This window comes from Mixophyes fleayi, chromosome 2 (assembly GCF_038048845.1).
Source record: "Mixophyes fleayi isolate aMixFle1 chromosome 2, aMixFle1.hap1, whole genome shotgun sequence".
NCBI classification, from domain to species: domain Eukaryota; kingdom Metazoa; phylum Chordata; class Amphibia; order Anura; family Limnodynastidae; genus Mixophyes; species Mixophyes fleayi.
The window spans coordinates 311,683,015-311,707,121 of record NC_134403.1 but is presented as its reverse complement, the minus strand read 5'-3'; the positions used below and the strand labels follow the sequence as shown (position 1 = coordinate 311,707,121).

Below are 24,107 nucleotides of genomic sequence, written 5' to 3'. Positions count from 1 at the left end.
TCTGTTCGGAAACGGTTAATAAAACCTAGAGTTTGCAGTCCAGCAGCTGTTTATCAATGGTACCCACTGTTTGCCCTCAAGATGAGGCTCTGCATAATGTTACAGTACTAAAACATCGCCGATCTTTGTTTGCACCTCAAAAAAAAATTATGCAAGGTCACATTATAATTTTAGAGACTAATTTTGACACTTTGCTAACCTTTTTATGGCAAATAGAGTTTAATCATTTTCTCATCATAATTCAGAATTTATATGAAACGGACATGAACAAAACATAAACAAAGAAAATAACTTATTCTACAACCCCATGTAGTAGCATCACATTAAGTTTTGTTTTGCTTTCATTACCCTAGTGCAAGGATGACGAGGGTATAGTGCTCCTGAGTTATCTCAGTGTGTCGTAGGTTCATTGTCACTGATTAAAGCAGCAACTCGCTGTTAGTTTGAATTAATAGATTATATTTTTATATAAAATAAATATGGTGATTACCATGGCTGGCCTTGGGTATGTGTCATATGGGGGTGGTGGGCTGTCTTGCTTTGGAGTGGACGGTGTTTCAACATCCTCTTGATCACTTTCACTCCAATAGTCTGCAAGATATAGTGCACATATAAAGTTCACTGTACAACATAAAGTGAATCTGCAAAAGGTAACATAATCATACAAACAAAATAATCAATGGTTTTAATCTTGCTAAACCATTACAAAGTGAAACATTTTAAGATATAGAGACAGATTCAATTATAAAAAAACGAAATCGCAGTGCAGTGTCCTGGAATGGCTTTGAGACACTACGTTGCAATTTTGTTGTGTGAAAAAAGTAGGCGTTACTTTATACCGTATAAAAAGGAAAATATCCACAGCCGTGATATTCCTCGGAATTAAACCTGCCCCATAGTGTACTGAAATGTATTTTCACACTTAAAGTAAACGTGGTTATATAAAAACAAATGGGTCCATTCTCACATAAAATATAAATCCCTGAAAAAAAGATATTAAGCAAAAATTGTTTTGAGATACATTTGCTCTATGTCCATAGGAGTAACAAGTGATGCCGAGATCTGACCTTAAGCAGTACCGGGCCATGTAAAAAGGTCAAGCCCACCTGGCACCCCTCTTTCTAGGTACCAACATACAACTTTTTTTGTTATAGTCTATTTTGTACTAGGGCACACCTGGAAAGGGTTAGCCCATTATTCTACTACACTTGTATTTGTATCTGGTTTTGGATAAATTACTTTGCATAAATTCAATTTGCCCCATATTTTCAGGACTATCAGCCCGAAATCTGCCAGAGTCTACTTCACAGGTAAAGGATCAAGTGACATTATCATTATCTTAAAATTCAGCAGGGGGGCGTCTGCCCCCCAGGCCGGTCCCATAGTGGGCTACCTTGGGCTGGGTCACCTGCATTTTTTTCCTTTAAAATGTTCCTAATAGGCTGCTAAGCGGAGTCTTGCCTCCAGGCTACAATTTGCCAGCCCTCCAATGATGCAAACCATACGGATTTTTGACTATAAACAGATAACGTCAGTTTCAGACGTTTGCAATGGGATGATAGATGTTTGTTATGTTAGCTTTGTTGCCTACAATAAGATAAATCAAAGAAACAGGTTTTTGCAAATATTTTTTTTCTGCTTTTGAGACCTTATAACTGCAAAACACATGGTAATGGTAATCAGCTGTTCAGCACAAATAAAATATCTTTCATTATTGTGTAATTAAAAAATGCTTTTCATGATTTCAAAGACACACTAAACACAACACGCATTTTAATTGAGGTTTTCATTTAAATATTAAGTTATTATTCAAGATATGCTTTGGCTACCTTGATCTTGTTTAATCCGCTCTCTCTCTGCATAGCCAGAAGCTGCCAGGTTAACTCTACTAATCCACCTATAAAAAGGGAAAGTAATTATATAAAAGTAACTGTGCATCCTTTGAAAATAGACAGTGCTGTTATGGTTTTTATTTATTATTATTGTGTAGATTCAGCGCTCTCATTTCCTCTTTCCTGTTATGAAGATGTTTTGCTTTTCATTCAACATACTCTCTTATGTTCTATGCCACTGCTTTTGGCCAATTGAGAATTGTATTGTGTAATGTCTAAACTGATGTGCAAATTGACTGCATGCTAATAGTTTTATAATTAAAGTTTTTTTGAATTTAAAAAAAAATTCAGCTAATGAATAGAGGCAAACACTTGCAAATAAAGAAGCATAGTTCCCATTCAGATAAAACATTGCTTTTCCCATGATGTGCAGGGATTTGCTTTGCATTATGGGTATTGAAGTAAATTTATCAAAGCTCAAATCTTGCAACTAATCATGAAATGTGAATACATTTAAGTAAAATCCACGATGCATGAAGAAATCAGTGGTTATGTCATTTGAAGATTGAAATATTTTATGTCAGAACATTATTGTTTTGTGTCACTGTAATCCTTAAAGAAAACCTCCAGACGCAGGAAAAAGAAGTTCAGCCTTTAACACCCCTCCTTCCACCAACCAGCAGAATGGGCTGGTGTCCATTGTCTGGAAATCCTGCAGTTTGCCAATGGTCCATTCAGCTGCCACAAATACAGAAAAATGTTTTATTTCCTCATGTCACTTAGAGCCGATTGGATGACTGTTGCACACCAGAAAGTCTATTAATTGAGGATACGGAATTTAATAGGATGGGGACTTGTTCACTTCCAATCGTTTTCTGCCACTTTAATTTTTCTTTAGAGTGCCAATACCCTGTGCATTTTTGATAGAATTTAAGTATTAACTTACCAGTGGATCTTATTACCTTAAGTCCCTGCAACTTGTTATCGTCATGCAAAAGTGCTAAACAGGAGTATGTATAGCCAAATACACAAACTAAAAAAAAAATGTACAGAAATAGAATGGTTTCCACAATAAATATATATATATATATATATATATACACACATACATACATATATATATATATATATATATATATATATATATATATATATATATATATATATATATATATACATACACATATATACACACACACACACATACACATATATATCCAAACACACACAAAATACATACACACTATATGCACGCACATCTTCATTGGCATAACAGCGAAGGTAAAAGATGGAAAAGTAGCATCATGATTGTGATATGATGTAGCTTGACATAGAGCAAAGAAAACTTTCAGTTAAAAACATGTTCTTCCATTTGAGCTTTTGTTCCATCACACCGTGGATTGCTATCCCATACTGTATTTTTACATTTACATTTCCCAGAAAGAATAGCATTGGGACAATGATGGTCAATTAATGTTGTGGCGTGATTGGGAAATGACTTTGGGCCACTTAAGACAAAGAAACAGTTAAATATTTCACAAAATATTGTTTTTTTTTATCATTTTTGGACACATTTGAAGTCTAATTAAGTGTGTTCCTCCCAAAACACTTTGCAAGACAATGGTAAGCCAGTAGGCACTCGCATCACACAACTGATACAAGTCTCACAACTGTGAGCAACTACAAAAACATAAAAGGGAAGCACAATCTCATAATCTAACAAATTGAGAAACAAAGTGATGCTCAAAATACAATTTTCTAAATATATTAAATGTGGATTTGGAAACCTTCACCCAAATATCACTTCTGTCCTCTATATCTAAACATACACGTATCAATTTTATAGTCACTTATTTTAGGTGTTTTGAAACGCAATTTATGATTATAATATAATCATTTTGGATGGTCAAAAGTACGTGTTCGTTCCTTCCTTCACTGTGACAATCCTGCTTTGCCCTTGACATTTTGAGAGCTAGTAAAAGTAGAAAAGGCAGACATGGATGATTTATACAGAAATGAAGATCTGACATTAAAAAAAGAAGCATGATTTTGATGGTATACTGTATATAACTTCCAAATCATTTCTCAAAGTCAGACGTTTTGGCTCAAATATAAAACTGGTTTAGTTTCAATAAAGCAATGTCCTTGGTGGTGAGCCGTTTATTCCATAGGCTCTGCTGACACAAATGAGCAATCGTCCATGAATTTGCAAGTCATGCTCAGCCTATTTGAAGGAACGGAGATATCAACTGTTCAGATATTTTGGCTGGCTTGACTTTTGTCATATGACAACTTTTGGCAGTTGTAGCTAGCAGTCAATAAGATCTTGTTACAGGTCATATCCAGGTAATAAACTATGTACAGCTCTGTGCATAAAAAAAACCAAGCCAAGTTCATCTAAAGTTCATTTCAATGCCATTGTTAGTTATTGTGTTTGCAATGTTGATGACCGACGTAGATGGAAATACCAGAATTCTCTTAAAAATTGTTTCTGGATATCCATTTGTAATACTGTATCTTAGATTAAAAATAAAACTAAAAATTACATATTCCTCTATTCACCCTATGGCAAAAATCGTAAAGAGCAAGAAATGTAATTAAAAATATATATAAAAAAAGACTACAGGAAGAAGTAAGAATAGTCTGAATCTGGTTTGAGTAACAGATAATCTCAGAAATCGGGAATTACTCCTAACTTACTGTAATTTTTTTTTTAACTTGAATTTAAAAAGGGGAGGGTGGGCATCAACACCCATCCTGGCTTGGCGAATGAGAGCAGAGGTGGACCCCAAAAATAATCTTGTGGTTCTTAAGAACTATAGAATGATAGTGCATGCAGCAGTCATGTCACTCTAGCTTAAATTGCAGACGGGAGGAACAGAGGAAATAACACAAGGAAGTTAGTTTTCTTAAATTTCATGTTAAATGTATAATTTTATGTATGTACCCAAGTGCATTAACTAAATATTTTTTCTATATATTTTAAACTCTTATTTTGAAAGGACACATGTATTAAGTACAATCAATACAGAAGATAAAAAAGTAACATACACAAGTTACTTTTTTTGTGTTTGTTTTACAAATATATAAAGTGGTTTTGAATAAACCATCATACAAATAGGAATTGCAGGGAGGAAGGGGGGGTGGGAGTAGCATGGAATAGGCATTCGGTACCGTTTGGGATGCTAGTAGTTTAACTAGATTTTTAGGGAATTTTACCAGGAATTTAGAGTTTGACCAGAGCTGTGACATTGGAAGAAGTAGAACAGGAGCAAGTACAAGTCTTTCTTTTCAGCAGACACCTGTAAGCTGCACATACCAGGCATGCATATTTAATAGCCTCACAAATATGTATTTCCTGTAAAAGTCCTTGAGAATAAGTTACACCTCTACTCTTGGGGAACATATTTTGGGCCTCCACTATACCTCTACACTAACACCCAAATATACCTCTCCTCCCCTGACTTCTTATTCTCTGTACTAGCTTGTGTAATCACCTCTGCTATCTCCACATGGATTTACCAATGATACCTAAAGGGTAACATGTCCAAACCAGAGCTGATCCTCTCACCGCCTCCCAAATTACTCAGTTACCTACAAAACCTTCAACACCACCACCCCTTCATACATCTCAAACCCCATACCAAAATACTCGCCCTCTCACCTTGTTAGATATATCTCTGACCTGCCCCTCGCTTCTGGTAACCATCTTTCAAAAACCCATATCATTATTGGAGCTCATGCTACTTCAACCTATACTATCCACACTGAAGTACCCTCATGACTGTCCCTATCTCCACTCTGAGCCACAACTATTCCTTTTGTTTCAGCTGTGCCCACTTACAATTAGAATATAAGCTCTCTCACGAGCAGGAGTCTACCTTGTATGGCTCTGCTTCATGTATGTCCTGTTTAGTCAACAGTCCAGTACTAAATAGCGTTGTAGCACCTTAACATTCAAAAATAATAATAATAATAATTTCACACTTCACAAATAACTCAAAAGCTATAAAAGTCGATGTGCACATGAGTCTGCAAATGTACATATGAGTGAAAAACATCTCTGAAATCTAACAATAGACAACTGTTAAAATAACACGTACTTGACAGGTTTCCTTTACCTGCTCATGTCATCTAAATTGTCAGCAGCAAAGTAGAAGCTTTTTATCTTGGGATGGCAGGCTTTAAACGCACTATGAATAGAAAGAAAAATGTGTCAGTCACACACACAAATGTTACCTTAGCTGTATTTATTTAAAAATGTACATATTTTAACTATTTTATTTTGTAATACCATATTTGTGTGTCCAGGATAAGTGTAGCAAAAAATGTTAATTCTGGCTATGTTAGAAAATATTTGACATTCTAAAGCATTCATCTTACAGAAATGCACTGGTGCATTCTGGCGAGAGCCTCTAGAGAAAGTCCTGCTCAGACGCCAACTTTATCCATTTGAAATTCATTCTGTCCTCCTATTACGCTGCCCTCTCTTTTGCAAAACAGTCTAACTTCAAAACCCTTATCTCCTCCCAGTGCAACAACCCCCCATCATCTATTTTCCACCATTAACTTTCTTCTCTGCAACACAGAATGTTCCATAGACTGGCAGGGCAGTAGTTCCACAGCAGTTGGAGAGACACAGGCGGCTTAGCTTTGCTTTAAGGATTTCAGATGTACAGTTGTCCCATGCCTCACCATGTATAGGAGAACCTGACTTTTTTCAGGCACTTCACCTTGCACTTGCCTCTTAAATAATGAGGTGAGTGTGTATATTAAGTATTGGAGAATTCAGCTTTGCTAATACTGAGAATGGACGATATGGAAGTGTAGGTAGTATGCTGACAAAAGCCAATGACCTACCAACCAACCTGTCCCTCTTACCTGGACATACAATTACAAGATCACACAGGAAAACCTGGAGCAATATGTCCTGTTATTAAATGAAGGCCGTTCCAGGTGTATATTGCACAAGATGACTCCTCCCATACTAAGGCTACTATTTCATTAATTCAAAGATTTGGTACAAAAATACAATATTTATAGTATCTATTCATCAGTTGTGTACAATATGATGAAGGCCCACTAAAATGTCCCCTTTAACCAAAAAATTAATAAAATAGGATATATTTTTTTTTGTAACCAATATGATTGTGAACACATCTTCTGGCTATAGGAGTTTATTATTTAATTTAGGGGCACACATTTTATCCTTATTTACACACAAGAATTGCACTGTGTCAAAAATGTTCAAATTTTAGTTTGTAAACGGAGTTTATCCACTAATCAGTAGCCCTGTCCCAAAAAAGGCTTAGTAGCCAAAACACAAGGGCACAAATGACTACGGCAACAAAATACAAGAGCAGACAGCTTGGCATTGGGCCTCTATACTTCAGCTTAGTTCTACAGGGACAGGAAATCAGCATCTTTGCTCCCTTATTGCTTTCTTCAGGCACACTGATATTTCGTATGCTTATAGTGGAAATCAAGGTGCTAAATGTCAGGAATGTGAACAATTGGTTGTGCCAGGACCAACAATGATTGAAAGTATGGGGGTTACTATAAAAGTCACAGGAGGTGTAACTGTTATGGTGCCCCAAGGAGGTGAGGTGACTTTCTAAACTATATACCTTGCCAGTGGGCATATTTACTATTGCACCTGTTGTACCCACATGCTATAAATAAGGTACACTTTTTTTTATCATTTACCCATGTTTCATGCTTACTTACAATTTCTTACGGCACTCACTGGCACGATCAATTTTAAATTCAGGCAGACTGATAAATCCCTCTGCTTTTTCTTCCTGAAATGAAATAAAAGTACATGTTGCTTTATTCAAAATAACAAAACTATTTTATAAAATGTTAAGTAACCAATATAACACTTGACAAGTTCATCAGGGTTAGAATACACAATGACTATGAAAAGTGAGAAAACCACTCTAAATTAGCCAAACAAATACCATCAGTCTAAAACTCCACCCCCAAACTTGACAATTTTGGTGGCATTCAAAAAGGTCATATACGGGCACTTTAACTCCGCAACCCCATCCCCTTTCTGTGGAATTTCATGTAGACACATGATTGTTTTTTTAGAGTACTAACAAGTAAATATTTATTTATATTAGTAGTTTTTACTTTATGTTTTGGTATTAATAATGGAGAAAACAGAGTACTGTGTCCTCATTGCCTCAGCATATTAGTGCTGCACCTACCATGCACAGGCCTACAGTATAAAGATACACTTTAGACAGAACTTATTAACAGGATCTCCAGGGCATTTTTATTCCTTTATTACACAGTACCTTGTGCATTTCTGGAAGAAAACAAACAGTATTCCTCTGTGACCCTACTCCCCTGAATACAACATTTTATATAGTTTGTTTTCTATCCACTGTGATCTCTCTGGCCAGCTTGCTCCATATTTCACAAAACTCTAAGGCCGAATAGAGCAATCAGCACATAGTGGCATATTTACTATCAACTGCATTTTAAACACGATTCATTTAAATCCTTATTGCCAAGATAAGGATTGAAGTAGTGTTTGTGACTATTTATTAAAATTCTTCACGAGAATCAGCAGTCACAAAAAACTGCTTTATTTATTGAAAAAGTAACTTTATTTGTATAAAAGGGTACAAAACACACACAATACATTGCATTCAAGTGTACGCAGCACACCGAAAAACAATCATTCATACATTTTAGTACAATACAAGGCATAAAGTACAAGATACGACATCCTACACTATACATCAAGTACCGCACTAACCACACAAACATTAAACAATATAACATTTAAAAAAAAACGATGGATGTGAGGGGATGGTGGTTGAGAGGGATAGGGTGGGGAAGTCACAAGCCCGAAGCTTTATTGAGAGTGACACAAATATAGGGAAGGGTGCATAAATAATGCATGACATTCAATAACACTTTAAACTGTGATAGTGGAGTGGGTTGGAGGGGGTAAGGAAGGGGAGGCACAAACCAAAGGTTTAAAAAAAAAAACCACACATAGGGGGAGAAGGAGAAGAGGGAAACAGCAATCAATCATTTTCCTCAGGACTGTCCAGGGTGTCTTAGCAGGCTGTGGATCAGCCTGTCACGGTTCTGGATGGTCATCTTCTCCCGCTTCAAAATGAGGCAATTCCTGGCAAGCCACATAGCGCCCTTAAAACACTAGTGTGGGAAATAATCCATAAAATACCGAATGGTATGAAAGGCAAGTCCTGGGCACACTGTCCTTATGTTCATGTTCCAAGGCATCCAACAGTGCCTGTCACCTGTCTCCTATGTCCTCTATGGTCACTATCGCAAAGTGGCCACCTTTGCGATAGTGATTGGAGGGGAGAGCAGGTAAGTTGCGGTGACAGATTCTTAAATCCCTCTACCACAATGCTCTCCCCATAGGTTTCAATGGCTAATGCCATCTTCAGCACAAGTTCCAAACATCTTTGATTTTCGGAAATTGTTAAATCCTGCAAAATAAAAGTCCCCATAGAAACATATGGGGGCCATTCAAAGTGACAGGAACATATAAATCCCACACAGATAAGGCCAAGGTTAGGTGCCGAACTCATGACAGCAGTGCTGTGAGGCAGATGTGCTAACCACTAAGCCATCGTGCATCCTACTTGAGACTATGTAACAAACCTTTTATTTTATATGTTACAAATGCAAATGCTATGAAGCATCATTTAATCTTGTATAACCTATTTAAAAAAAACAAAACAGTAACAACTATCCATTGTATGTAAAAAGAACCCCAAAGAACAAAAACACTTTATTGCTAAAACATGCTCGCAAAATCGTAATCTATGGAAGAGCAACTACTAAAATATTAAAAAGTGTATGTGAATCCTTTGCAAACATCTATTTACAAGTGGTACGTTCCAGTGATCAGTATCATCTGTCGTATCTGCAACTTTTTTTCACAGTCTGAATTGCTATGCAACTGTGAAAACATGCCCTATCTGTGCTCTGCCTACTTAGAACACCCCCTTCGCTCCCCCGTCACACCTCTTTGGTCCTAATGAGTAGTAAGTGGCAAAAAGTCATAGATCTACATAGTTGCGTTTACACTAGTTCTCTTTCTGGGCATGAGCAGTGCAAAAAAACTCAAGATATGCTACTCAAATGAGCGTATGTCTCACTATGGATCAAACCCAATGTTTTAGAAACTAAAATATGGGCTCCAAATACGCTACAGTTCAGAAATTGGGTCACTTTAAGGCATACTCTATTGTAGTTTGGCCAGTCATACCCTCAAGGCTTGATCGTGCACCTTTTTACAGTTAGCACTATCCTGTCAACAACTGGACAGTTGAAAGGTATACTATATATATTCACCTCTGAAATGTCCCACTGTTGGGAATGACAGCTGACTGATTTATCAGTATTCAGAAGAGGCACATTTTAAATTTCACCATATACTCAGAAAAAACACAGTATCTTTTAAAAACAGTAAACACAGAGAATATCATACATGTATTTTATTTTTTCACCCTCATAACCATGATTTACTAAATTATACTAATATTCTTCTGTGAATTTCAATGTCTCATTTACAACTAATAACATGTATTTGAAGTGAGCGGTTCTTAATTTTATCTGGGCAATAGTTTATTTTAAGCAATGCAAAAACATACTGTATAAAGTATTCAGAGCTTCCTATTTTCACAAATTATTCCCAGGGGACAGTGATTATCTTTTAAGTGTCACACAATCGTTTGATTATTGTAGTTAGCCTAAGGTAGCAAATCAGAGAAATATGTCACAATCAAAGAGAATGTCAAAACTGTTCAATCACTAATGAGAAAAATTACTTTTAGAGCAGAGTACTAGCTGTTTTTAAATATACTGTACACATTTCACCATACTGTATGTATCAAAGCAAGAATGATGCTGCATGATGGCAAAAAGAAGCTGCTAGGATATGAAATACACTCCTAATCAAAGTAATAACTCTTCATTTCTATTGGGCCTGTTTTTGCCATTATAATTTCAATTGTTGCACATTAATTAATCTATTTTTCCCCTGAAATCATACACTGTGTTAAAGTCTGACATGGGCACATTTTTTAAAACCTGAACTATTTTCCACAATCCGCACTTGGCAGCAAAAGGTTGCCAGCCTAAATTGTGGAATTCAAGCTTCGATGTTCTCAGTCCTTCACCAATCCCACCACACAGGAGAGGGAAGACCTTTGTCTTCATGACCTTCCCATGTGACACATTTGTCACATCCTCCTTTCTCTCTTTACCCTTATAGTAACACATTCCCGCATCAACTCTGTATTAACATCCCCCTTTCCTGTGGCTACACCCACAATTCCTCACATTCCCCCTGTAACACCACATTTTCTCCCATGTAACGCTACACTTCCCTCCCATCACCCTCCCCTAACACTGCATCCCCCCATTATCCCCCCTGTAACAGCACATTCACCCGTTACCACCCCTGTAACACCATATTATCCCCATCACCCCTCTGTAATGGCACATCACCACCTGTAACACCATATTTTTACCTCCCTCTATCCATACTTGCCAACTCTCTCGGAAGTCTGGGAGACTCCCAAATTCGGGGTAGGACTCCCGGGAGAGTAGACAAGTCTACCACATCCTGCTCATCGAGAGACAAAATTACGCAATTTGCAGTGAATCGCGTAATTTTGGCTTCGCCCCCTGCAACAAAATGACAATTTAGTTGGGGCAAGAACAGGGGGTGGGGCCAAATGATGCGATTTGTCCCACCCCTTCCATCCTCCCACCACACCCCCTACATGGAATCTCTAGGATGCCAACACAAAGTTGGCAAGTATGGCTTTATCCCCCTGGTATTGTCACATTTTCCTTCCCTATCACAGCCCCTGTAACACCACATTTCTTCCCCAATTACACCTCCAGTAACACTACGTTCCCCCATTATCACCCCATTTAACCTCCTCATGCCCTGGGTAATACCACATTTGCATCCTCCCGTGCCATCACATTTCTTCTCTCGCCCGTGTAGGAACATATTCTACCCATAAACAATAGTAACACATTTCTTCCCCAGTAGCAACAAATCTACTAAGTGTGTGCTAGTAATTCAACTAATAAGAATGCAAATTAAGTATTATACAGTAAACTGAACACTGGAACAAACAGCCAGTAGCATTGCTGTAATCTATCTAGGAATTAAAGGGCTTCGAAAAATATGTCAATCTTTATCAAAAAACAGCATTAACGTGAACAGAATGATGTTTTTACCTCCTCATTGGTATACCAATAAAGGGACGAATCTTTCAGAACAAACCAATATTTTTTCCACTTCTGTGAAAAATAGCTTTTTGCATCTTTCTTCTTCCAGAGCCAGCCCTCACAATCACCACGGCCCAAGTCCTTGCATGATATGCGTCTTTTACTCTTCCCAGGAACAGGACCTTGGAAAAAAAAATACAATGCAGATACAGTAGATGACTCATCACATTCAAACCATATTTCGATTTGCCTTTCTATAGCATTACTGATGCTGCCCACATCAGTCTAACTCTGGGTTAAAAAAATCGCATACATAAATAAAGATCTAGGTCAAGAAAGTGCTGCATTATCGAACTTATTATGCAGATAGCTGAGTATTGTGAGGGGACAGCAAGGACTGATAACTGTACTCAAGCACATATGCTACAAGAAAGAATTTAGACATATACAAACAGTTTGCTGCAGAGAAAACAAACATATACAGCGCACAGCTATTACTGTAAATATACTCCTGTTGAAAAAGTGCTATACAAGACTTGTGTTTGTTTTGCAAAAGATACATTATTGTGTATTTATGAAGGCTACAAATGATCAAAAGCAAGCTTGTTTTTATCTTGCTCACTGCAGTAGCTGGTGACTTGGGATACCAGGAAATATCCTCAAGCTATTTCTGTCTGGTGATACTGTATGAAATATAGATTCTGTGTGCGGAAGCCGTGCAAATAGTCTATCAGATTAAACATCCTTTGGCGACCTGTACTGTTTATTGGTGAGGAATAGAACGTAGAGGTGAATCACTGTTTCAGTATCCAAGTTTGCCCATGTTGAACACTGATATTTAAACCCTTTGCATATAGATGATCCTGTCATTTCTTTTAAAAATAATACAGCATTTTGTATGTGTTGCAAGTTAACCCTTAATCCCCTGAAAACAAACAACATGGCTTGGATATAGTCACCATAGGAATTCACTAGCTATATAGTTATCTGAGTTTCCATCGTACTACATAATTCACCCCATACATAAACATGAATCTTCCCTGCAAGTGTTGACAGACATACCCTCTTGTGATCTTTCGGCGCAACCATACAATATGTAAATAGATATGATTCCCACAACTGCGGAGTAACTGGGCATGATGGTGTCCTCTGATTTAGGAATATAATTGAGAATTTAGTAGATATCTTGGCAATCAATCTAATTATGATAAGTGTGGCTTAAAAATATTTGAATTAACTTTTGTGGACAGTCAGGTTATTGCATTTGAAGTCACTTAGGTTTAAGTAGAGGCAGCCAAGTTGTAAGTATCAGGCCTATCAGTGTCTCAGTGATATCACCAGTTCCTAGTGAATTGACAGGATGCACTCTCAGGAATATATTTAAAGACCACAAAATTACTGCCTGTGTAACCAATATGTGCACATCAAAGGCTCCTATAGAAGACCGGCTTGTTTACACTGGTAGATGGAAGAAATGTTGGCTAATACCTTCCCTGCCTAGAGTCCAATAAATTCTTAATAAAACTCTGTTATAATGTCTTCTCTGTCAATATCTTCATTGGTTTTTCATAAACTTTAGAATCAAATTTGTGCTGAGTCTTGACTATGAGTCTATGTTTCTGATCTCACCCATAAATACTCTCTTTGTCACTCTCTGCATTCTTCCAATAATCTTCTAATGTCTTCTCCTCTCATAACCTCATCCCATGTAAGACTTATTCCACGCAACTCTATTTTATGGAATTCTACCCTGCCCCATTAAACTATTCTCAACCTTCAAAATATGTAAATGGTCCCAAAAGACTCCCATGGTCTATAATCACTGTTCTTGCATCAACTCTGACTTCGATAAGGGACTCATTTTTCCCACTAGCAATTATAAGTGATATTCCTTACCCTGAGTATCAAGTGTTCTGCTACACCTCTTATATTAAAAGCTCATTTGGGCAAAGCTAAATTTCCCTTCCGTTTCATGTCATTGTATATAATTTGTTTGTATCATTGCACATTGCAGTACATTTTAGTGGATCAAAAGTTGGCACTTTATAAATAAAAGATAAAAATAATAATAGGCAAACAATCTCTAGTTCTAAAACAACTAAACCTACAAAACATTTCAGAAGCACACAGTGTTCTGTAGCAAGAGCATACACAAAATGTTTACCAGCATGGATGGAAATATAGCTTTTATATCATTGATATCACCTCCCACATGTAATGTGATATTTAAAGCACATTATATTTAGAGTTACTGAATCATCTTATCCAGCTGCTTCTCCAAATGTCATTAGTTTCACAACTTTTTCCCCCACACTTTTTAATTATTCACATTACCTTTATTTCTCTTCTTGGATTTATGTTGTAAAGAGGACTGCTGGAATGTCTGAAAATAAAATAAACACTTCCATGAGAATGTCATATACATTTGCAATTCACAATTGTCCTTTTGCTCTATAGTTCCCTTTTAGCTAATATACTCTAGTGAAAACATGATTGCAGATATATAACGATTATTCATGTGCTTTCTCCCAAAGTTAGGGGTTAGTGGGTATTTTGTCTACACCTCTCTCAGTGGTGGCTAACCGGATATTTTTTGGAACCTCCAACCCTTTGATCTGCAAGGGCTTTAGACTTTACATTTCTAGGGATGCACTAAACTGTGACAGGTCCACTGCAAGTACACTTTACCTGTTCAGACAATGTAAATGCTTAACCACATATCGATATCACAGCATCAGTGTGACATGTTCACGAAACTCAAGAACCAAGTTGATACAGGCCTGCAAAGTGCCCGAATGATGAAACATGAATATCCAAACAGCTCAGCAATTTGAGCACTCAATTCTGGTACTTTGAAAAATTAAAAATCTATGAAAAGGTGGAAAAACTTCCTCCCAGGGCTGTTCATAGACAAAAACCTCCATGATTACAGACTAGTGGTCTATTATTTACAATTGCCACTCATCATGCTAAGGCTTCTCTAGCTGCAAGAGGATAAGCCTGCTGGCTCCTTGGTGAGTAAAGACTACTGAAACCTGGAATTTATAAGCTTAGTACCCATAAGGATGTTAGGAAAAATAAAGGTCTGAAAAAGGAATGTATTAGTGTTCTTATCTTTGCTATGATTGAGCCTATAGCAGTGTTCTAAATGGTAGTGGTAAAAGGAACTGCTAGCAGGCCAGAAAGGGAGGAAGTTGCAGTTATAAGGTGTCCTTTTCCCACAGGAGTGTGTAGAAGGTCAATGTCTGTAATAATTGTCACACACTGAGCTATTATAGTAATATGACCACTGACTTAGGAATAGTAAAATAACATGGGCGTGTAGAGATAAACAGAATGTTCTTAACCTGAACAACACAAATCATAATAGTTGAAAAGGAGGAAACCACCTGTTTAGCTCTGCTGGGTCTTGTTATGGGGTTATTAAAATCCCCCCCCCCTCATTGAATTTCTCATTCATACCATAGGAGGTTCATACGAGAGGGGCCCCGACATCCTCAGCATTACTGTGAACTAGGCCAACCCAAGCAGGTAAGGGATCTTCTGCTTGGCACTGTTAGACACATTGACCACATGCTTAATTGCTGGAGTGCAACATTTAACATTTTATTTTAAAAAATATATTTACACAAAACAAAAATGATTAATTCTGTGTGGAATTAGCCTTTACAGGTAATATTATAAGGTTATTATAGAATCATGCACTTTTTTGTGCTTTCAACAGTGTTACATTAAAGTGAATGGAGAATGCTGTCCCCTGTTACGCTAGAGGGGGTCCACTAACAAAGGGCTCCATGCTGATCAGAAAACTGCTGCATTCTTAATGCTCCCTGTAAAACCACCATTCACCCAACATTCAAGTGCATGTCAGAAGCAGATAAATGGCTGGTGCCCAATCAGTTATTATCTTTATACCTGACAAGTGCTGCCCACAACACAGAAATGTTCCATATGGGTCCAGTAAAAATAAGCTGGAGACATTTTGTGTTACAATCATTTATTTATATAGTAACACTGATTCTACCCCATTGGATATTACAATTTAAATTCCCTAACACACACACAGTATAATTTTGCAGCCAATTAACCTACCAGTATGTTTTTGAAGCGTGGGAAGAAACCGGAGCACCGAGAGGAAACCCACGCAAACACAGGGAGAACATACAAACTGAGCACAGGTAAGGCCATGGTCAGGAGTTGAACTGAGCGAGTGGAATTTAGATTCATATGGACACAGCAATAGATTATGTTGCATCAAATACATACATGCATTGAACTGGAAAAGAGGTGGTTAGATCAGAAGAATAAAATGTCCGTTGTGCAATGCAAAGGGTACGGTTGGATTTTGTGAAGAGAATAATCCTGTCTACAGTTGCAGCGACTGTACAAATTGGAATGCTTAATTCCGACATCCAGTAAATTGCAACTGAAGATTTCCGGGACTACCACATAGCGTCACCCACATGGATGTCACTTTCAATCGTGACCGTTTAATTTATTCTATTAAGGGGGCAATGCGAGGACCCGCGTGTGTAGTATGTTTTTTGAAATCCTGGACAGTAGACACCTGTTGGGTCCTCGCATTGCCCCCTTAATAGCATAAATGAAACAGTCACAATTCAAAGTGACGTCCATGTGACGCTATGTGGTAGTGCCGGAAATCTTCAGTCGCAATTTACTGGATGTCGAAATTAAGCATTCCAATTTGTACAGTCGCTGTAACTGTAGACAGGATTATCCACGTCACAAAATCCAACCGTACTTTCAAAAGGGACTTGAATTTTTCTATACAGGAGGCTAAAATCAGCAGCATTTTAGAAGAGAAACTGAAATATTTAATTAAATAAAAGGGATGGTGTGACAGGATGGACCACCTATGCCACACTGTATGTTGTTGTTGGGTACCAGCTAGGCTTACTTTGCCACCATTCCCTTTGGTTATCCCAAATGCGCCCTCTAACAGCCCTTTCTTCTGGGTAACTGACACTGCTAGTGTACACTGTTACTGGTGAACCTGGGCTGGTACCCCTGACCTCTTCCTATGGATTAGGGTTGCTGTGGATGGATCCCCCCTGGCCTATCACACTGGCCAGAGCTGCTGGGTAGCAGGCAGAGTGGTGGTACTGGAAAGCTGGGTCCAAACCTCAGAAATAGCTGGGAACAGATTAGAGTTGGGTCTAATCTGTAGATCACAGGGATAGAGAAGTTTCCAAGCAGATCTTTGAAGCAAGTGTTGTTTATTTGCTCACCCTGGTTGAAGGTGCCAGGGAGCAGGTCCGATGAAACAAGAAGAACAACTTTTAATACAAAACAGTGCTGTTTTTTTACACATTTGGAAACTAGTCTTAGCAGGAAGCAAATCGTCCTCCTGTCCCTTTAACCCATTTGGGTTGATTCATGCAGACTGCATGTGAATCAAACCAGAGAGGTCAACACCTTTTTAAATAGAAACTAGTGGCAGGGGGGAGTATACTCCCCCCCCCTTGTCCACGAGCTACCAGGGAGAGGGGTGCTCAGCCCACTCTCCTCCCCTGGGGCCTCTCTGTCTGGGGTGGGAGATTAACATGGGTTCTTTCTTCAGACAGTTGAAGAATACACATTCCCAAAGGAAAGTTACAAAACCCCAAACAAGTGATTTCCCTACCAAAATACACAAAAGACTTCCTCAACAATGGTTTACTGCATCAGGTATATACCTCAGAAATAATGCATTTCCTCTAGAAAAGTTAAAACATACAAATTTCTTCCCCTGGTCTCAGAAACATTATTTACCAAAATACACACATTATCAAAAGTAAGTACATTTGCAATTATATAAATAACTGACCTGTACTATTTCCTTTAAATAAATTTATACCATAAGTTATTTATAAGTGATTCAGTCACATATGGTGCTATAGAAGCAGCAGTTTAGACATCAATGTGATGCTTACATTTTGCACAATGCAACTAGTCACATTTTTAACCTCTCCACACACCCAAGTACATCTCTAGGTTGCAGTTGTATCTCCTGAGAGGGGAAGGCAGGCATGCACCTTGACGTGCACTGGGATGACTTTTACAGTAGGCTCCATAAATTACCTTGACTGTAAATCTCACGAAACCACGACGGATATGATCTACACAAGCATATGCTGTGCTATATTATTTTAGTTCCTTTTCATGTGATTTACCCTCTGCCTTGGATATCAGTCGCACATTTATTAATGAGATGTGCATTCCATAAAGTCTGTTTTATAAGTCACAGAACTGAAATGTTTATTTCACTGCAAGCTCAATGAAGAAATGGGGGGGGGGGGGGAATACTTTTCCATAAAATGTAATTTTATACAGAGCACATGATACATAAAGACTGCCTTTCCCGAACTAAATATATGCTACTACTCTATCTCCATGGAAACCAATGTTCTGCCATCTTAAAAATTCTGTAAAGGGTGAAAAGATATTCTAATGGGTACAAAGCAACAAACCTTTGCATTTTTATTTTATAATAATGTATAATGTGTTGAAAGAGCTGATCTTAAAAAGTATTAATTTTCCTTTGGAAAAGAAGGTACAGAACATTAAAACAAAGCTTGCATTGTTCTTACACTTTATTCAAGCCTGTGCTACAGATTACTATTGCTCTGACTAAGCCTCACAGGAGGTATCTACAGCTACAAAATGCATTTACAGCTGCTTCAGTGGCTATGACTTTATGGTTCAGTGCTCAGACCCAGAGAAAAATGCCTTGAGATGTATTGTTACAAACTGCACATATAGGCTGTCACACAAGTTTGGTTGTTTTGCATGTGCAAGCAATATTGCTCCAATAATTTGTTAAGAATATGCAGATTGATTGTTAACAGAGCCAGTCACTCCCCTGTTAACAATCTTTTTACGTAGTTTGTGAATGGGCAATCTAAATTTTGACATAAAAGCATTTTTATCTGTTTAAATACTGACAATTTCCAGTTACCATATTTTACAGATTTTTATTAGGTTTTCTTCTCTTCTAATCAAGGTCACTCATACCCAAAACCGGCCTAAATCAGAGACAGGGAATAACATTGATGTAACTACCATTATATGGATAGGGCTTACCGTGGCAGCTATCAAATGAGTATTAGAAATGCACTCAATTAAACTAAATGTGAATATGCAAACACAGTGAGGAATTACAATTCCACAGAAAGGTGAAGCAAAAGTGTTTGAATATCGTAACAGCCTGTTTTGTGTCGTGAAATTCTGTCACAACTTTACTCTATTAAACTCCTGTGACAACTAGTCCATAGCAGGGAGGGGTTACATTTTAGTGATTTCTGGTGTATATTGCTACATGCAACAAACACAAGGCAATAAGTTGCCCGGGCAATAGAGGATAGGCATTTCACATTTACACTGAATGATTGATACATGTTTTTGTGGCATATAACACAGTGGTTTAACGGATATTTATTATTATTGTTTATTTATGCAACGCCAGTCATATTCCATAGCGCTGTACAGAAGATATGATGTCATTCAAACGAGTCCTTGCCCCATTGGTGCTTACAATCTAAAATTCCCTAATATACACACACAGACTAGGGTCCGTTTTGTCAAAACCAATTAACCTACCAGTATAGTTTTGCACTGTGGGACGAAATCAGAGCACTCCAAGGAAACCCACGTAAACATGTTAAGCATACAAACTTTACAGATTTAAGGCCCTGGTCAGTCAAGCACATGACCTTAGCAATATTAGGCAGATTATTTATTTAGGCTAGTCCTGATTTTAGAGGGATATTCAGATTCATGGATGGCAAATTTGGTGAAAACAGAAACAGAAAAGTGGGTTGCGTTTCGCATAATTTCCCCATTTGTGGGAGGTGTTTGGACAGAATGTGGGCTGGGCTTATTATCCTGTTTTCAGGATTCTAACTGTTGGGAAGTATGGTTAAGTACATTTTTTACTTTCACAATATTGCCAATTGGCCATGCTATATGTGTGCATTATCTATATAGACAAAAAGGGAGTATCCCCAACTACAGAGCTTTACTGCTGACTGAAAAACAGAAGATGCCCACTTTAATTATCTGTTCCTTGCAACACAGGATCATATGAGATGTGCAATCTGCTTGCTGTCACTTCTGTATACCACTTCCCTATAACAGAAGCTAAATAATACATTTTTTTTTTACATATCTGCTGTGGTGTGTTCTTTCTTTAAACATTTTACTGATTTTGGGACCTTGAAACCCCACCCCCAACCTGCTGCTGATGTTACTTTATGTTATTCCGTAACAGAGCATAACCGTATATGGGAAAGTCAACTACACTCCTCCCAATTCATTCTGAGCTATAAGTATGTAAATTTACTGTCATGTCAGTAACAAAAATTGTCACATTTTTGCCTATCAGTAAGAAAAACCATTGAGATCATTAAACCATTAGCTCACTAATAAGACTCCTTTTTCCTGATGTCATTTTTAACAATCGGATACATTTTAGAATTACATAAACATTGCGTTAGTAAACATTTTTGGTCTTCAATAAATGTATAAATTGGTCAGTAAAGAACATTTTCAAGGGATGGCAACACTGGCTATAATGACTAAAAACAGAAATATAAAAATGCATATTAAGCAAGTACGTATATCATGTAATTAATGCATCAATACACACTGTAGGACACGAAAAGGGGAACGAAACGAACAGGCATGAACAAAAAAAAAAAAATACGTCATCAGGGGCCCACCCAAAAAAACCCCCCCAAAAAACATGAGAGCTGCTGCGCATGCGCAGCTCCGTTTCGGCAGCACTGAACTATACAGCAGCCACGGCGCTGTTAAAGGAGCATCCGCAGCGGTGATGTATGCACCGCCGCGGACGCTTCTTTGACAGCGCCGCGGCTGCTATATAGTACAGTGCCGCTATGTGGGGCACTTAGTTAGCGGAGGGGAGGGGTTTCTGGAGACCCAGAAACCCCCCCTGCGTGCGCCCCTTGTCATCAGAACGACATGGAAACGATTCACAGGAGATAAGGGAACATATACTTATATTGTATATGTTTCTAAAGTAAATTAACCTAACTGCGATAAAAAAGGGTTCTGATTTTATGTAATCATTACACAGTGTTACAATAAAACACACATACACGTCCACGAATGTTTATTAAAACATTACTTTTTAAAGCAGAATAGCTTCCTGGTTATATGCCTCAGTGTACATCAGTACATACTGCACTGTAACTTGGATGGATCCGATCATAAAGATCTGTGATCACTATGAGAAACACAGCATCGGTACATACTGCACTGTAACTTGGATGGATCCGATCATAAAGATCTGTGATCACTATGAGAAACACAGCATCGGTACATACTGCACTGTAACTTGAACGGATCCGATCATAAAGCTCTGTGATCACTATGAGAAGCACAGCATCGGTACATACTGCACTGTAACTTGAACGGATCCGATCATAAAGATCTGTGATCACTATGAGAAGCACAGCATCGGTACATACTGAACTGTAACTTGAACGGATCCGATCATAAAGCTCTGTGATCACTATGAGAAGCACAGCATCGGTACATACTGCATTGTAACTTGAACGGATCCGATCGTAAAGCTCTGTGATCACTATGAGAAGCACAGCATCGGTACATACTGCATTGTCTCGGGTCCTGGCCAGAACGGAATGCTGCTTGTAGTACTTTTCTGTCTAACTAGGGCATGAAACATTTGTTAAGTGTATACCGACAGTGAGCTTCACATATGGATCAAAATATGTATGATCAGATACAAATACAATAAAGGGAACTGTGTGATCTGCGCAGGGGTTACTGTTACATTTTTATCTGTTTCCTAAAAGTACAGAATTAATTTGGCTAATTTGTGAATTCAGGAAAATTTCAATGATTCACCCAAAATTTGCTTAAGACACCAATTGGAGAATCAGCCGACCCTGTCCCAATTTACAAAACAGCGATGACCAGGAGTCTATTGCTGATCACTGCTGTTATACCATAACTTCCTCAAGAGCTGGTACCTCAGTGACAATGGGAGCACCATTTCCCCAAAATAGAACTCAAGACTGCTCATAAGACACCATAGTTACTTCCCTAAATCCTTAACCAGCCATAGCATTAGATAGACTGGGCTGGTTTCCATCATAATAGGGAGGCCAGAGGCTACCAGTCCCGTGATGAAAAGCATTGAAGCTCTTCACAAATCCCCCTGGCTGTAGGGCAAAACGTCTGACTCCATAAACACTTGTTCATGATCATATTAAATATTAATAAGTGTGGCGAATAGAGATAGATATAAGAACCTCACACTAGTGCCAGCACTCAATTTTCCTATGCTGGACGGAGAAGTGGATGCCCAGGGATTCCCTGCTTTAATCATTTGGTACTGGTCCGATTTTTCAGGATTTGGTTTTTTAATTTGGATTTTGATTAAGAAAGAAAATAATAAGGTGTTTTTTTATTTTATCAAGTAGAACTGTTTTGGGGTGAATAGAATCTTATCCAATTAACATTTATTTTAAAATGTCTTTCTTGTAATGTTTTGGTATAAAAGGACAGGGTTTTTGGGACCACCATCCACTATACTGAAACGACTGGGATCACCATCTTGTTCACTGCCCCAGCAGGACAGGGAAGTCAGGAAGAGCCCTGATGCTTTTCAGCATGGGGTTGTTAGCTGCTGTAAAGTAGGGGCATGTTGTTTTTTGGGCTTCCCTTCATAAAAAGCAACAGCACTGCGGTGACCAGCCAGGAACGGTATATCATGGTGACTGGGGGATACCACACCAACACAGGCTTCTTAACAAATATCCAGATGTGTTTTGCTTTGATAGTCATCATCATTTATATAGCGCCACTAATTCTGCATAGCTGTACAGAGAACTCATTCACATCAATCCCTGCCGTATTGCAACTAACAGTCTAAATTCCCTACCATACACACACACACAGACAGACTAGAGTCAATTTAATAGAAGCCAATTTACCTACTAGTATGTTTTTGGATTCTGGGGGGAAACCGGAGTACCCGGAGGAAACCCACGCAAACACGGGGAGAACATACAAACTCCACACAGATAAGGCCATGGTCAGGAATCGAACTCATGACCCCAGTGCTGTGAAGCAGAAGTACTAACCACTAAGCCACCGTGCTTCGTGCAAAATAAATCACCAAATACACTTATACTGTATATTGTACTTATATTCTTGTCACCTATGACAAGCTATGTGGAGGAGAAAACTTCGCTAAGAATCTTCTGGGGTGGTACCGTAGCACAGTGGTTAGCATTTCTGCCTCACATTCTACTGGGTTGCATGGAGATCATTGAGATCAGTAAAGACATGCCAGTGCACTAAACAGAGTGGTCTTCATAAAATAGATGTTTTAAGAACATATCTGACTAATTGTCCTCATTCTACCATCTGCTTTGCTGTACCAGCTTTTTTGCATAGAGACCAATGACATCTGTGCGCGCATCCGTCTCCTCTCGGTTTACCTGGCAAACACAGAATATAATGGAGATAGAATTACATAATGCTCTTGTGCACCTGAATGGCTTATTGTTCCCAAAAAGCAATCCACAAACCATTGGATATTGCTGCTCACAATGCTGGGGTCATGAGTTCAGTTTCTACCAGCGCCTCTATCCGTGTGGAGTTTGTATGTAAACGCGAGATGCTGACAGGTAATATATTGCAAAATATGCAGACAGTTTGCAGAGTGACCAAATGGTCTAGTAGTGCACTAATAGAAACTCATCACTAAGTCACTGTGATGGAACTTCTAAGCAAGAGTGCTAGAAATGTAATTGGATTTATACTAATCTCCTTAGGTTACTGCAGATAAATTGAGCAATGAGCCACCCCACAAACTGGCAGCTGGTGTAACAACAGTATATATAAGTAATGAGAGAATAAGCGATTTCCAGATGTCACTGCACATTCAACTACTAAAGGATAAGGATCATTTGGCCTAACAGACTGCACATTCTACGATCCTGTCAGAAAGAGCTTATCCCCCTATTACAACAGTACAGA

General features: G+C 38.2%; 1 protein-coding gene across 5 annotated transcripts in view; it reads right to left on the bottom strand.

The window, feature by feature from the left end:
* CNKSR2 (connector enhancer of kinase suppressor of Ras 2) overlaps window positions 1–24,107 on the bottom strand; it is a 273,911-nt gene that overhangs the window by 67,976 nt on the left and 181,828 nt on the right. For all 5 annotated transcript variants that reach the window (XM_075196557.1, XM_075196558.1, XM_075196560.1 and 2 more), the window contains 6 exons: window positions 14,409–14,457; window positions 12,084–12,256; window positions 7,560–7,633; window positions 5,954–6,025; window positions 1,830–1,897; window positions 491–591 (listed from right to left, as the gene is read on the bottom strand). In XM_075196557.1, coding sequence (XP_075052658.1) covers window positions 491–591; window positions 1,830–1,897; window positions 5,954–6,025; window positions 7,560–7,633; window positions 12,084–12,256; window positions 14,409–14,457 — 537 coding nt within the window. The remainder of the gene's footprint in view (window positions 1–490; window positions 592–1,829; window positions 1,898–5,953; window positions 6,026–7,559; window positions 7,634–12,083; window positions 12,257–14,408; window positions 14,458–24,107) is intronic.